The following is a 16,984-nucleotide window of genomic DNA, read 5'->3' as shown; positions in this document are numbered from 1 at the left end:
TGATGAAACACCAATAACATTTCAGTAATGTTAAGTTCAACTTCTAACAGCTGGAGAAAACTGGTGCACCTAAGAAGACTTAAGTCAAGTATGTAATCACTATTTTCAGAGCAATGCTGTCTGAAACCAGTACATGATATTTAGTAACTTACTTACTTACTTACTCACTCACTCATAGAGCTGAGCCCTTCTGGAGAAGCAGCCAATTCTGCAGCTACTCAAGAACTTCCCAGAATTTTCTGGAACCCGAAGGTTCATTACTGTGTTCACAAGAGCCTTCCACTGGTCCCTATCCTAAGCCAGATCTATCCAATCCATCCCATCCCATCCTATCTCTCTAAGATCCATTCTAATATAGTCCACCCACCTACGCCTTGGTCTTCCCTGTGGTCTCTTTCCTTCTGGCTTTCCCACCAATATCCTATACGCATTCGTCTCCCCCATTGATATTTAGTAACTTACCATACTAAATTAAATTCTGTGTGAACTGAGTGTGTAAATCCCTAGCAAAGCATATTCATATCTGAGTTATGTTCATAAAAGAAAATCAACGGTGTAACTCATTGTGTAAAATATAATAATAATAATAATAATAATTACACACACAATTTCAAATAAATATTAAATTGTCAGCAAGTGATTGTGAACTTGATACAGGTTGCAACTATGGCCAAATGGATGCAAAAGCTTCTTACTGTAACACTGATGATTATTTGGAGCAGTTACTGTTGTGCCAGCAGTCACTTATGATCATCGTGTCAGTTCTTCATTGTCCACTCATTTATTTCACCATAGTGCCACTACAATGTCCTCTTCTTTTGTCTTCTCTCTGCCTGCATTGAATAAACTTCTCTTCTGCTACTCAATTAAGCCTGTCTTCTGTCCAGGCTTTGCAGCCTGTTGTAACTCTGAGAATGTTGTGCGTTGTACCTTTCACATTTCTCTAGCAGTTTAGAGAAGGGGGGGGGGGGCAACAGTCTTGATGTTTCAGCAGATACAGAGGCACACGCAGGTCTGGCTATGCCCCCATCACTCCTTGTTCCTCTTCCACAACATTATAAAACATCAAGTTAGATATGTAATGCAACATTCAAAAGGAGTTTATATTTTGGAACATAAAATGAAAACTAATTTTAAGTTTCAAAATGAAACAGCACAAATTATAAGAAATGTAAAATCAATTGGACTTTGGAGTCATTCATGTGAACCTTTCATCAGGACCAGAATAATAATTAAGACATAAAACTTAAGTTCCATTGCATAATACAGAGTTCTGGGTATCAGTACAGCACTTTCGCACATGTATCTATCATCCAATCTGCATCTTATTCTGGCAAACAGTTAACAGTGGCTGCATTACAGCTACATGCATGTCATTATTCTTAACAAAACTGCAAACACCAAATTTTCCAAATAAAGCATACAATTGCATAAATAATTTTTCAGTGTTTCTGAAGTGATAACACTTTTTAACTTAACAGTTCAATCGGTGCACCAGATAATTCCATACATATTGTCACATGTAACTTGATATGGGATTTGGACTGATAACTGTATTTAATGAATGCTCAAAGTTACTACAGTTAATTGTAACAGCTTCACAGATCTACACACTCTACAAATCACTAATTCAAATGTTAATGCTTCTATGTCTTCACCAGGCATTGTTGGGTATTGGCTCCAAAAAATGGGTATTCCTTTGCTTCTGTGTTCATGTTCTTGCTGGAAGGCAACCATCTCAAAATTAACTTTGAACTGCAACTGACTGGCTTAGGTCCCTATTACATAGCCTCGGCATGGACTGCAGAGAAGACACTGTTTCCAACAGTTCCTCAGTTGTTGCTTGTTAATTCATTACAGAGCGAACATGTTTACCCAGCAACTGCATAGGAACAGCTCTCTTTTGGCTACACTATTCTGGCCTTTTCAGCCATTATGTCACAATATTATTATCATTATTAAACATTTCCAGTACTACCTTTATCTGCACTATGAGTATATTCACATTACAGGAACTAACACAACACGGTTGTTCAGTAAGACTGTGTGGGGTTTTTGTTTTGTTGTTACTTCAATGACAACCCACTTCTTCGGAACAGTTTGTAGGTCATGAAAAGGACCGTTGGTTGCCGAGATGCTTGGCCGGTGAAGTAGCGCAGCGCGCGCCAGTAGGAAGGGACGTTGGTTGCGGTGTTGAGGTGGCTGAATCAGTTGACTAGCCACAGTGTGGCCGTTGCTGGAGGTTGCTTGGTTGCTGGAAAACGTTTGCTTGCTGAGCGTGATTGCAGGTGTGGAGAGGCGGTAGCTACGCCAGTTGCCCAGTGTGTCGGGCATGACTACTGGCGAATCGAGGCGGCCGAGTTGCCCAGTGAGTCAGGTGTGACCGCCGGACAGCCGAGGCAGTCGTGCTTGGCGAATCGAAGTGCAGATGCCTCCGAAGACCGAGTGCTGGCGACGAAGTGTGCTGATTGCTTGTAGACTGCTTGAAGACTGCTTGAAGACTGCTGATCGGAGCTTGTGCTCTGCCTTTTATACAATGCATGATGGCAGAGCGAAAATTTGCTGAGCGCTGGTTGGCTAGCACGCGTAATGATGTGGATGTGGGCTAGCAGCAAGCGCTGTATAAATGCAGACGTTGGAAGCAGTTTGATTGGTTAGCGTGCGTGATGGTGAAAAAGTGAGCACTATAGAAATAGCGTGATATGTGGGATGTTCCCACAACTGTTTCAGTGATTTTGAGAAATATATTTTAAAATGTTTACAATGAAAACAAATACTGTTTTGTAAAACCAACCAACTCTCTGAAAATCTAATCCTGACAAAACATAAAATGAATGTAGAAATGCACCTTTAAAAGAGTAAATGGAAAGTAACCTCTTAAACTTTATGCATACTGTATACAACATTTTACACTGGTAGGAACAAAATTCAAATGATTTCAGTCATTATTTACAGTATTTACTCACAATTTATGCATTCCTTTATATAACAAGTATGTGAAATTTCATTAATTAAATACCGTATTTTTTACTTCCAAATACCTAAGTACAAATTTCTGTTTAAACAGATATAAGTAATTAATCACATAATCAGCCCCTTCACATATTGCTTGGCAATTGATCTATACTTCTAATTCAAACAGACACATGGCATGGCTTCCATCACAACACATGAGCATTTACACTTGCTTAAGTCATTACATATGGCTGATGTCTGTCCATATGCTTCATGCTGATAGTATGCTATCAGCATAACAGATTGATGATTTGCAGTCAAAATAAACATAGTGCTCTCAGTAGCCTTTTAGATCTCATGTCTGATTATCAGTACATAGTTTAACACAGGGGCCATCAAATATTAGGATTTACTTCAACCCTACATGGCAGAAGTCATACCCATTTACCTAATGTTTAAGATTAGTGACATTTGTTTGAAAGCTCTTCCATCAAATGAAAGTGTACAACCTACTACCTTTCACATCATGCCAACATGTCCATTATTAAAATGCAAAAACATGATTTTTTGAATGAATTAATTTAGCCAAGAAAAACAGATGTTTCCTAATTCAGTTAACTGACCCCTTTTCATGTCCTAATACAAGACAATACTTCACCTTATGAATAAGAGAAATTATGTTCAATACATCAAAGTGTTTTCTGGTTAGTTATGTCTCTTTAAGACTTGAACTACAGACTTAAGAGTACATGTCTCTAATTTTACATAGCTCTACAATTCCGCTGTTGTTGCCTTAACAAATAACCTTGAGATGGACAGAATTGTTCTGTGTGTGTGTGTGTTTGTTTTATATGTATACATATATATATTTACAGCATTCATGACAATATTTCAATGTTTGTGAAAGTGAGGATCATAATTCATATCTCATAAGACATAAAAAAATTGTCCCTGTCTTTACAGCTGCTGCTGTTTATATTCCCTCTTCATACCTAACATGCTTCCAAATTTCTTCCAACTTCCTCTAATTGCAAGGTGGCATATTCTGGTATATGGCTTTCACTGCCTCAAAAATCTGAAAATAAGAAACAGACAAATCAATAATTTATTACAAAAGGATAATCAACTCCATCCAGTGTGACTGATAAAATGTTTTTTCTTTCTTTCCTTTTTAATCTTTCATCCTTGACCGAAACATGTCAAGTATGAAAGATTGAAAACAAAAGAAAGAAAACACCATTTTATCAGTCACACTGGATGGAGTTGATTAACCTTCTGTAATATTGCTAGTGTGACAGACCAGAATGACGCAAATCAAATTTAGATTTATTTGGCACTGCAGGCATTAATATATAAACAGAGAATCAGACTATTAGCAATTACTAAAAATTTGGCGTAACATCTTAATTCTTTAGTTGCATATACATGATCATAAAATAGCAGCAAAGAGGGCATAATGTTAATTTCATGTGCTTATGTTGCATTTCAGGTGATGGTCTGTTAATTTATATGACAAGCTGCCATTAAACAGGCATACCAGAAGTATCATGACATCAGAATATATCTGCCAGATGGGAGAGAAGAAAACGATGTAAACTGCCAGGGAAAAGATGGAATGAAGATCAATTCTGTTTCTTCATGACCTACAGCAATATTTCAATGGACTTTAGTAAGATATCATGTAATATACAAGTTGTACTATAACGGTATATGTTAAGTGAAACATCGAAACTGTGTGACCACTGACAATGAACACCTACAAGGACCCAACAGAGTACATTTTTCATTTTTATCCTGTTCACCTGGTGAAGGAAACAGAGATAATTTTCAAAATGTATTGGTTTCTTAATTCTGTGTGGGTGTGAAACTTGGTCTCTGACATTAAGGGAGGAACACAGACTGAGGGTGTTTGAGAACAGGGTGTTGAGGAGAATATTTAGACTGAAGAGGGATGAAGTGACAGGAGGTTGGAGAAAACTGCATAATGAGGAGCTTCATAACTTGTACTTTTCTCCAAGTATAATTAGAATGAAGTCAAGAAGGATGAGGTGAGCAAGGCATGTAGCACGAATGGGGGAGAAAAGGAATGCATATAGGATATTGGTGGGAAAGCCAGAAGGAGAGAGACCACTGGGAAGACCAAGGCGAAGGTGGGCGGACAATATTAACCTTTAAAGTCTGAATGTCAAGTATACATGTCGCAAGCGGTAACCAGAGTTGGCCGAATGACCTGTGTACACGTCGCAGGACACATGCTCTCTTTGGGAGTGCTGGCAGTTTGACCTTGGGTTGAAAACCAAAACAAACCTACGTGAGGTCATATCAGTGGTTCATTCCTTAGCTCTGAACAAAGAAATTGTTTATCACGGTACTGGTTTCCATATTATTTACGTTTAGATATGACTGTTTATGACCTGCTCAGCCAAATATAGCCCAGCTTTGTTTCGAGAACTGATGAGGAAATATTTATCGGTGCTTGCATGTGAGTGCTTCCAGAGCCTTCAAGGAAGTCTGACGCATTCAAGGAGTGGTTTTCAGTGGCGAATTATCAGTCAGGAAGTCAGTGTCAGATTGTCATATATTTCTTTATATATCACTTTTATTTTGCGTCTTGGAAGAGGTATAAACCCACTGAGCCAGTATTACTTTATGAGTAAAGGCATTATCGCCACTGCGACTTTCAGTATGTGTCGGACTGGCACTCTTTTCGACTAGTATTATTATTACTTTGCATCATTATTTTGCAAATATTACCAACAGGTGAGTGTGCTGCTTTGTCAATCAACATAATTTATTCGATTCTGCTAGAAACCCCCATCCCCCCAAGATGATTCTTCAATCGCGCAAGCCGAATATCACAGTCAGTGGCGTTTCTCGGGGGAAGGCCAAATTTATCAGGGGGCTCAACTGATTTGACTGGAGTTGAAAAAGTCACAACACTGGCCAACCAAAGGGAAACAAAGACGTTGTCGTGTGTTTCACTAAATAAGAAAAGCAGGAGCACCCTCTTCTATTGTAAAAAGTGTGATTTTGCTATGTGAAGTGGACTGTTTCGAGAAGTGCCACACGTGTCAGTGTGACTATCATAGTGAAGTGACTGTGAACTGAAACTGTGAAGTGACGCAGATCAAACTCGCCTACAGTAATATTATTGTATATAGAGTGATTATATTTACAGTATCACCAAGTCTCAAAGCTGAATATCACAAGGTGAATATCACGGTCAGTGGCGTTTCTCGGGGGAGGCCAAGGTTACCTGGGGCCCAACTGAGTCGACTGGAGGTGAAACATTCACAACACTGGCAAACCAAAGGGAAACTAAGACGTATTTGTTCTCAAAATAAGAAGCGCAGAAGCACGCTCTACTACGGTAAAAAGTGTGACGTTGTGCTATGTTTGTTTGGCTGCTTCGAGACGTGAGTTGCGCTATGCGCGTTGGGCTGCTTCAAGACGTTGCACACGCGAGTCAGGGTGTGAGTTATCATAAAACTGTGAAGTGACGCAGTTCAAACTCGCGTACAGTCTGAACAAAATATTATTGTATATAGTGTGATTATATTTACAATATCACCATGATTCAAGGCTGAAGAAAAAACAATGGGTAAGTCATTTGGAATTTCATGACATATATAATAAAGATTATATTTGCAATTCATGACAAAATAATCACAGTTAATTTTCATTTGTAAAAAGTGCTCTTCTGTGTACATGTAGAAAAATTCATTGTCTTTCAGGTTTTTTAGTTTTTATTTCTATCTTGCATAGAACGGAAAATATGGATTTTTTTTTCTGACGGTTTGCAAATTGAATTAATCAGGGTGATTTAAATACCAGCCACAGGGGGCTCCCGGCAATTTAAAAGTCCGCACGTTAAAGGTTAAAATGGATCTTGAAGAGATAGGATGGGATGGGATGGTATGGATTGCATTGATCTGGCTCAGGATAGGGACCAGTGGAGGTTTCTTGTGAACATGGTAATGAACCTTCACGTTCCATAAAATGCTGGAAAATTCTTGAGTAGCTTCAGATTTGGCTTCTCTTCAAGAAGGGCTCAGCTCCATAAGTAAGTAAGTAAACTGGTTTATTAAAACTGAGACAGTGGATGAAGGCAAAAAGAAAGGTACTGTAAAAGGCAACCCTTGAAAGTTCTATTTCCAAAGCCAAACTTCTGGGAAAATGTTGAGTAAATACAGTGCATGACCAACCTCATCTGGAGTGCCCCCTGCGTCCACATGTTTCACCAAATTCTTCTCTTCATAATAACGGATGATTGGCATTGTATCATTCATATATGTATGGAATCGTTTCTTTAGACTTTCAGGATTATCATCTGACCTGCCACTTCCCCCTGCACCCCTTTGTAAACATCGGTTTACACATACCTGCAAAATACATTTTTTTAGATTTAAAAATTCTTTCATTTAACATTCTTCTGGTTACAATACAGATGTCAGCATCCATCACATTACAGTATGACTGACCATTTCATTCAGTACTAAAGAGCCTATGTAACTGATGCAGTGCCATTAAACTATCAACCAGAGAGAATTTGTAAAAACCATAAAATCCTCTAATAGGTAGTCATTTCAGGAACAATAGGTATTAAGAACATCACCTCCTGCGGACAGTCAAAAAATAAAACAAAAAGGAGATTCACATTAGAAGCCATCTGTCTGTTCCAGCCATCCAAGTTATCTTTATTTCTTGGAAAGCCATCAATCAAGAATTTATTGGACCCAGATTTCTTCATTGCCTGAAATGGAAAAATAAATTACTCTCCATATAGTGAAGTGTCATAAATTTCTCCTTTATATTTCCACTCTTTCTGTCTATACAAAGTAATGACAAATCATAAAATTCACCCATAACCTTCTTGTTTTACTATAAACAAACACTTCTCTGAAAGACATCATCACAGACATTGTATTCTTGATATATTTTTAATCTTTTTATGTGATTTACAATGGCATCTGCATTTAATGTTTATCTGGGGGAGGCAATCTTTTTGGACTTTAATTGGAAGGAAATCTTAAATGCAGATTTTGTAAAACTTAAATGAATTTCTGTTACAGAGGAAACAAGCTTAATTTATTGTAAAAATATTCACTTGCAAGGAGTATATAATAGCATTCTGTTATCATACACACTTTTATATTTAACATTATTACATTAAATTACAAGTTAAATGCTTGATTTGCTTTATTATGATCTGCAGTGCTGAACTCTGTGGTTGCACAGTCTATGGAATGCGTGGCTTCCTGCACGCTGGAGCCACAAACCTGAATCCAGTTCAGTGTCATGAATGTAGCTTTTTCAGTGCTGTAGTATGATGGCAGACACCTTGTGATGGGCTGACTCCATTGCATTTTGAAAATTTCTACTTACTGTTTGGAGATAACATTTATCATACACAGTATACATAACTACTCTTATCTCTCATTAACATAGTGAACACACTTATTCATGCAAATTTCTCCAAAACATTTATTGAACCTTTCATCTGCTACACCAATTTTTGATAGCAGTACTTTATATTAAGACACCAAGGTAATGAACTACAGAGAGCAGGGCCACTCTTGAGAAGCTAACAGTCACTAAGGTACTCGAAGAAATTCCTTCCCTCTTAAGGTACCTGGTTCAGTATGTTTATGAGAGCTGAACATTATTCTCCATTATCACATCTTGTCAAAAATACACATCAGCCTATACAATTCCTTACTGATACAGTGAAACTACACTTTTGTGTTCCAGCGTTTTCAGCAATCACATACTTAGGGAACATTTTTTTCTAGTCCCATCCAAAGTCCAATATTAGCAATGTACATATTATTTTCCTACATCTAGTTATTTAGTAAATAACAATCATTTAACATACAAAATTATCTACTTTCCATAAATCATGTCAGTTCTAGTGCAACTGTGACTGATACAACAAACACTATTCCAGAAATCTCTATCACCTAAAAATAATTTTTGGTGATTGATATCACACTACACATGCAATCAAAGCATGCAGCTTGTGGCATCACAGTTGCTTTGATTCTCCACTGAGCTCATTTCAGTGTTTATTTAATATGCTACTCATCATTTCAGAAATTAATTTAATATCAATGATTATGTATTTATCTGTGCAGAAACTGTTTCTTTTGTTACTTGTGTACCACAATGATTCTATCGAAACTGTATATAATATTTTTTTAAAGGATATGAACAAGTTTCTTTAAGTAATTTTGCATAGGCCCCATTTAGTGGAAACCTTGATTACTCGTTCCCCCAAAGATTCACCTTACAGGATTGCAATGTACCTTGTTACCTCTGTGTTTCCATATGAACTATTTTAATATACAGCAGGAAATCATCTCTCTGTTCTTACAATTTTAAAAGTAATACCCAATAAAAATTATAAATTGAATTATAATTGCACTATACCATTTCAATCAGGCTACAAGTAATCTCAACAGGAACTATCCTTCCATTTCTGATGGTCTCTTCAATCAACTCTCCATATTCTGAACCTTCTTTATTTCGCTCTTCACGAAGCAAGTCTCCAGCAGAAAGATGAACAAAACCAAATTGCTGCATGAATATGTACATATTTTAATAATGTATATAAGTTATAATTACTATGAATGTTATGGATGGTAGTACAAACAAGATTATGTTCAGTGCAAAAGAACTCTTAAGACCACATGCTTCAGACATTTTCACTGACAGACTAACACAGGATATTATATTCACACCAGAAATATAAATCATAATTACATTATAAATTAAATTAATTAAGTCTGTATAGTGACTGGATATGGGGTGGAGAGCAAAGGGGTCACAGTTCAAATCTTGATAGGGGCAAGATTTTCTCATCTCCATGTCATCTGGACCAGTTCTGGGGCCCACCCAGTCTCTTTTTCAGTGGGTACATGGGGTTCTTTCCCTGTGGCTAAAGCAACTGAGCACGAAGCTGGCCACCTCCAGCTAGTGCCAAGGTCATGACTACACAGATCTATACCTCCACTCCCTCATACATCTTCATGGCGTAGTGCTTATTTAAATTCAAGAACTTTAACTTTATTTTAACTCATTCAGTAATGAACTTTAGATCCTGTAGCACAAACCTGTGATTAAATTAAGGGTACCTAATTTTTCTGCAAGACCAACAAAATATTGATTTTTAGTTATATTAAATTGTCACAATCAACTCTGTTGAAGGCTGGGCAGTTTAAAATCTAAAATTCTAGGGTGAATTTACCATTAAAAATCACCATAGATATGTTACTTACAGTTTAGTGTCTGCTTCTGTATTGTTTCCACAAAACAACACATATATTTGTGAACCACTGCACTTAGTATTGTTCAAAATGTGCATGTGGAGACATGGCACAGCATGCAGTTACAGCCTAAACAGTTTGTGTGATTTGCCCCAATGAAGTGAAATTACGACTTTTTTTTTCCTTTTAGTTTGGTTTCTGCAATGGCTCTATGAAAATGTTATGGTTATTCAACAGCTGCAATCAAATGTATTTACAACAGTAATATTAATGAAGACCCTGTTAGTTATGTCTGATGATATTGCACTTCAGTCTAGCCACTTACCATGCGAAGTGCCAACACTCCTGCCCCATATTCAGATGACGATATTTCTGAATTTTTAAGATTTTGGAACTGTTATTCCAGAAACAGACTCTGATTCTGATTATGATCAGAATAATGGTGAATGTAATATCCTAAATCATGACGATTCTGACGACAATATTCCTCTTGCACAAAGACTAGTAGCACTATGAGGGTGCTCAGCCTCAAGAAAGAAAAGGACCAACTGGAAAAAAGGCAATTTACGGAGAACAGTGGCAGAAATGAAAGTTTCAGGTAATTCAGCTGTACGATTATACTGGAAGAGATGACCTATTGGATTCAATGCTAGCATACTACAGAATTCAGATCAAGTCAAAGAAATGGTACCTGAAAATAATGTCACGTGTAAGGATGACTATAGATGGTGTGTGGATTGGATTTATTGACCAATCAGAGATTGTAACTACAAATAACTATAACACTATTGCTGATTTCCACACTTTACAACTCACTACACGCTAAGCCTTCTCCAGCCTGCAGTGTCTTCACTAGACATTTCCTGGGAACAGCTTCTAACAGTGGGGACTACAACAGATTGAGAACACTGGGGTGTGTGTAACAGTGAACTGTGAAGTATACGAGGGGGTACCCAAAAGAAACCGAACTTATTTTTTTTTAAACTTATTTATTCAAATTTTAAGCACAAACCTTCAATCCCCTTCCACTTACACTAATACACTTGTCTAGTCTTTTATTCCATTTTTCAAAACATTGTCTAAATTCATCTTTTGAGATGCTTGACAGTGTCTCTGTCGTTTTTTCCTTCACCTCAGCAACATCAGCAAAACGCTTTCCTTTCATGTCTCTTTTCATTCGAGGAAACAAAAAAATGTCGCACGGGGCAAGGTCGGGTGAGTATGGAGGGTGAGGAACAGGGGTCATACCATTTTTGGTCAAGAGCTGTCGTACAGACAGGGCTGTGTGAGCAGGGGCATTGTCGGGATGGAAAAATTTGCTGAACTGAGCTCCAAGTCACTCCCGACAGCTCCACAATTTTTTCAATGGTCCGTTGTCGATCTTCCTTGATTATTTCACGAATTTTTTCAACATTTTCATGTGTTCGGGCCATGGAAGGACGACCAGAACGCTGTTTGTCATCAATTGACATTTCACCATTTTTGAAACGGGAAAACCCCTCAAACACTTGAGTTTTCCCCATAGCATCGTCCTTGTACGCCGTTTTTAACATTTCAAGAGTTTCTGTTCCACTTTTCCCGAGCAAAAAGCAGAATTTCACCGCTGCACGCTGTTCACGAAAATCAGCCATTGCAAAAACGATGATCACACAAAACAGTTGTCACTATAAACTCTGCCGAAACTAGTCCTTACCTTCTGAAGCAACGGTAGTCGGCTTATCGACTCAGGAATGTTAGCTCTATGCGCTCATTGCGGCAAAACGCAGTATTACAAAAGCTCTGCCCACAAAAAAATTAGTTCGGTTTCTTTTGGGTACCCCATCATATAGCCACAGGCTGTGCATGTAAGTGGTCAATAAATCCAGTCACCAATCCAAACCCTGCCTATAGTTGCTCATACATGTGACAACGTTCTTTCTCTTGTTAAATGTTTCCTGCATCAATAGCTGGTTACTAAGGAGAAGGAAAAGTACAGATTATAAGCCTCTCGTTGACGTTAAGGTACCAGCTGCTGATGCCTTCTGCAAAGCAAGGAACAAATTCTACGCTTCATTCGAAGAGCAGGATTGTTGAGGGGATAATCAGAAGGGAGGCACAACAGATCACTGTGGTCACAGTGCAAGGGCCAAGAAGGCCCACCCCTTATACAATCATTCATTCACTCATAATTAGTACAGTGCAGTGGAGTGGAGCAAGTTGGCTGGCGAGTGAGTTAGTTACAGGATTGCTGAGGCTCAGTCCTTGTGAGCTGTTACTGTTAGAAGCTAGTAGCTGAGGCACAGGGACAGTTCAGGAACCCAGAGTAAGGGGAATGTCCATCATTGGAAGCCATTACGAGGCAATGACTAATGAAGATACAGCAGACTGAAAAGACTTAGCAAGTGCTGCAGTGAACTGCGGAGTCTGTGAATTAGCAACAGTGCTACATTTACTTGTAGTTACACTCTGTAAGTGGTCAGTAAATGCAATTATCAATCCAAACCCCATCTACAGTCACTCATACATGCAACAATGCCCTTGAGTTTAAATCTAGGCCATATTATGACAATTTTGTTTTAATTTTACTGCACATACGTTCAGCATTCTAGTCATATGCAGTATTGTAATAGTTCATTTTCTTGTATTTATTTACGATGATGCTTTGGTATATTCTTATTGTTCCAGATTTTACATTTACTGCGAAGTTCTTTCAGATAATGATTGGTAAGAATTAAGTTCTGAATTTGGCTGGATGGGAAAGAGAGGAGTCACAACATATTTCTAACGTTGATGGGCCGAGTCAGATGTATCTCATGTGACTGTTCACTCTGTATCAGACATGCTGTGCCCTCTGATTTATGACGTTCAACAGTTTAGTGCAGACTTCATCCGCTCACATAAAAATAGGGATAACCTATTTCATACAATATGGTACTTCTCCATACACATTTTGATCTGGTAAATGTAAAGCCACATCTGACACAGAATGTATTATTACTAACAAAAGGGTTTTAGTAGTATCCCAAAATTAATCTAAAGGTACAAAAGCCAATAAAAGGCTTTCTCCAGTCATTAGTGTCCAATGTTGAGCTAACCTGTTCTGTTACATGTCACATTGGACTTGTTCCATTTTGCACAAATATTCTAACAGATTTTCAGCATAGTGGGAAGGATATGAGCATTTTGTACCACTTCTTACCTTAACTATATTCTCACACTGTGTTCCCTTGCCAGCACCAGGTGCTCCAAGAACAAATACCACATCAGGCTTTATTGTAGAACTCATGACAAAACTCTTAATCCCACTGAATAAACGGTTAAACATTCACACTGCAATAATACAAAATAATAATGAAATAATAGTTCTATATTTCATGTTATATATTTTAAACTTATTAAATATATAGATACAGTACATTCTGATGAAGAATAAAGCATTCATTTTAAATATTAATGGAAGTATAACAATTTGTTTTATCAATGAAATAACTTATTCATTTGTATGTATTTCATGGAAATTTTTTGAAAAATAAAAATGCTTAAATATGTGCCAAAAACTGTATCCACATTGCCAGTATACCCACAGACATTTCTCAGCATACTGTATAACTGTTATCAACAGATAAACCAAGGGAATAGGCACAAGTAAGAAGTCATCAGACTATAACGATATACCTGCCTTTCTCTCATGCTATCATCAAAAACACAAATTACTCAAGCTCATCTTTGGTTACAGGGTTACACAGAGAAACTGGCAGTTTCAGCAAAGTCTAATTAGAATGCTTCATTCCACATTCCTAAGCAACTCAATTTGGGAATATCATATTACAATACTGTGAAAGCAATTTTACCATTAATCATATTTATTCCTAACACAGCACTCATTCCTCCTTAAGATTTTCTAATAAAGCCGGTTAGTGTTATACAGTGGTGAAACAGTAATTTACTTCTCTTACTTTATTGATTACAAATGGATAACAAAAACGGCTACAACACAAAAACCCGTTTCCTTCTTTATTAGGTTGTTTCATCTCACTGCTTAAAATGAGGAGGTTATCCAGCATAAATTTGTACACTAACAACGCTGACAATGGCCACAATATAATGGTGATTACATAACCTATTTCGAGCCATGTCATTTACTCCATCAGCAATACTTTCAAAATTCAATGCTATAATTGTATTTGTAACAAGGCAATTCAAACTTTATGTACCTTCATCACGAAAATATACATTTGCCACAAACAAAGACAAACTATGTAAATACCTATTCCGTTTTCCAACTTCCCATTTGTTACCAGACCTGCATATATCTCCACGATCTCCACCTACCCACCTCTGGCTTCACGGGCTTCCCTTTCGACACCACAGGATCTTGAATACGGTTCAATAGACGTTTACCTGGCAGAAATCATTTCACTTTCATAATATGTTTGTATCATTCATTTACTTGTTAGAGCGTGCTATACCTACTTCATACTGCATGTGTAGCACCACCGATCAGTACTCATACAAACCAGTTTTGGCCGTTTTGACAGTCCGCTTTACGTACAAACTCTTTTAACATTTTAATCCATGCTATACCAGACCCATGTCTATTTTCATCATTGACGGCACGTCATTGTAAGTTACACATACCGAAGCACTTCAGTGATAAAAATTTAAATGTCAATTACAATATAAAAAAGCAATAAACAACCCTTTTTGTACCTGGCCATCCTGCCAACATTCCTAGCCGTCGTCAGTAATACTTCCTTACATCTGTGATTTGAAGTCAGACTTGCTGCTAGTCCCCTTAGACAAAATCGAGTTCCTGCGCTTATTGTTCAGCGAATAAAACTTGAATCAACCTGGGTAGGATGAAGGATAAACGATCAATAACGGTATTACTCAATGAACCTGAAACCTTACGTAGGCAAGATCAGGCTTGATTACCCAACCCATGAAGCCGAAAAAAAATAATTTCTTAGTTACGTATTTTCGGCGTTACTAATGCAATTTTCGTTATTCAATGGCTGCATGATTATTGCCACACTGTCATATTTCATTCATATGCTCTCCGTCTTAATACATGCTTCCTCCATACGCCGCCATTATTACGTGTTTATGTTATTCAACGTAAGCTATTTCGGTCTTCATCCTCCGATCTATCGAAACACCAGTTACATATATACGCCGATTGGTCTTTAATATTTAAACATCATCATCTACACATGCACACATCTACGTGGATTGGGCCCTCTGGTCCACTCTGGTCCCTCTGGCCGCTCTGGCCCATTCAAATCCCAGAGTTAGTCGAATTGGTCCCTCCATCTCTTCAATGGCGGCCCCGCTCCTTTCTTCCTATTGAGTGATAATCAAACAGCTTCCGATGAATTTGACATTTTAAACATATTTTAATTAATTTAAGATTTACAAATATTTAATTTTTAACTTCTACTTAAAATCTGTGTAATTAAATACAATATTGATTTTTATACATTACAAAAATCACGGATCACAACATGATAAGTAGGATCTGCATCAGCGTAAATCACATTGCCTACCCCAAAGATCCAAGAGGGTCACTTACGTTGTAAACCAGTGAGATCTGGTGCCATCTCTTCCGGGAAATGCCCATACAAATCATACTGTCTTACCTCGGTAGCTCGATCGCTAAGATACAACTTGTGTAAGTTTGTTGTTTAACGACGATATCAGTAGACTTTATAACGTTCATAATAGGGTGATTAATGAATGAACTGTGGCCACTTCTGGCCTATTGTACCAGCCCCAGACGATAGATGAGGGTGATTGTGGAGCAATTTGTGGAATAAGGATTGGCAGGGGAAACTGAAGTACTCAGAGAAAACCTGCCCCAGCGCCACTTTATCCACCACAAATCCAACTTGACCAGACTCGGGATCGAACCCAGGCCGCAGCGGTGAGAAGCCAGCGACTAACTCCTTGAGCTATGGCATGGCCAAAGGGACACAACTAACTAATAGGAGAAAACATGCCCCATTGACGTATTTCTATCAGAAATCCCACATGAATTGACCTGTGATGGAACCTGGGCCAACACGATTGGAAGCCGGAAATTAGCTGACTGAGCTACTGCAGAATTACACAATTACTCCTTAACCATTTAAGTGAGCCATCATAAGGCATGTTACAATTCTAATTACAAAATAAGTAAATAAAAACTTGTATAATGTGACATGCCATCTTTGAGCCGATTGTCAAGTTAATGTGGGACCCTTAACGTCTCACAACCCTGTGCCTTCACGGCCGGTTACAGGGATACCTTTACTTTTTTATAATATGGCATGTAGTCCCATTGTCAAGCAACAGCTGTGTATACAGGAGACAGTACAAAAGCCTTTGTTAGGGAAAGTTCTGGGGACATGTTTCCTTGGTAATGAGAGAACACGTAATGATTGAAGAGGTGTTTTACGTGTGATCCATGTCAAGGGTGTATAACCAGAACCAGTTGCCATTATAAGAGAATTGGTGGCAGGCAAGCATATGACCATTCAAGTGACTAGACTGCCAGTGTAGTGGAAGCTGCTAGAAATAGGGCAAAATCTGTTGTACTGACAGAGACCCTGTATATATTGTATATATATTTTTAACATGTTTAACATGTAAAATGTAAACATCTTTTACATTATGACAAATAACTTGCTATTGCAAACAATGGCTCTGACAAAAGACAGACATATCCTTTCATCAGAGAGCGTGCTCCACAATAATGAGACTGTAACTGTCAAACAGTAATATATATCTAGTCATGAGACCCAGAT

General features: G+C 37.9%; 1 protein-coding gene across 7 annotated transcripts; it reads right to left on the bottom strand.

Annotated features, from left to right (window-relative positions):
- Positions 1-406: 406 nt before the first annotated feature.
- Positions 407-15,343, bottom strand: LOC111872856 (UMP-CMP kinase). Of its 7 annotated transcripts, XM_023867074.2 has the most exons (8): positions 15,174-15,340; positions 14,910-15,049; positions 14,467-14,600; positions 13,399-13,529; positions 9,385-9,531; positions 7,571-7,708; positions 7,161-7,337; positions 407-4,030 (listed from the first exon to the last, which is right to left on the bottom strand). In XM_023867074.2, exons 4-8 carry the CDS (start codon positions 13,522-13,524, stop codon positions 3,980-3,982), a joined length of 639 nt encoding a protein of 212 aa, XP_023722842.1. In that variant the 5' UTR covers positions 13,525-13,529; positions 14,467-14,600; positions 14,910-15,049; positions 15,174-15,340; the 3' UTR covers positions 407-3,979. The 7 variants fall into 7 exon arrangements, with proteins under 7 accessions (XP_023722842.1, XP_023722845.1, XP_023722846.1 ...); XM_023867077.2 differs by having other exon boundaries at positions 14,414-14,600; positions 14,910-15,343; XM_023867078.2 differs by having other exon boundaries at positions 14,536-14,600; positions 14,910-15,342.
- Positions 15,344-16,984: the final 1,641 nt, after the last annotated feature.

The sequence above is a fragment of the Cryptotermes secundus genome, unplaced genomic scaffold (genome assembly GCF_002891405.2).
Source record: "Cryptotermes secundus unplaced genomic scaffold, Csec_1.0 scaffold298, whole genome shotgun sequence".
Taxonomy (NCBI): domain Eukaryota; kingdom Metazoa; phylum Arthropoda; class Insecta; order Blattodea; family Kalotermitidae; genus Cryptotermes; species Cryptotermes secundus.
Note: the sequence above shows the minus strand (reverse complement) of the source record. Positions and strands in the feature narration are given on the sequence as shown.

Bases quoted from the DNA above. Each gene is read 5' to 3' on its own strand.
- LOC111872856 (XM_023867077.2), bottom strand. From the start codon at position 13,524: ATGTTTAACCGTTTATTCAGTGGGATTAAGAGTTTTGTCATGAGTTCT. The intron at 9,532-13,398 runs GTAAGAAGTGGT...ATATTCATGCAG, and splicing joins AGTGTGAGAATATAGTTAAG to CAATTTGGTTTTGTTCATCT. The intron at 4,031-7,160 runs GTTGGTCATGCA...TCTTATTTTCAG, and splicing joins CAGGGGGCACTCCAGATGAG to ATTTTTGAGGCAGTGAAAGC.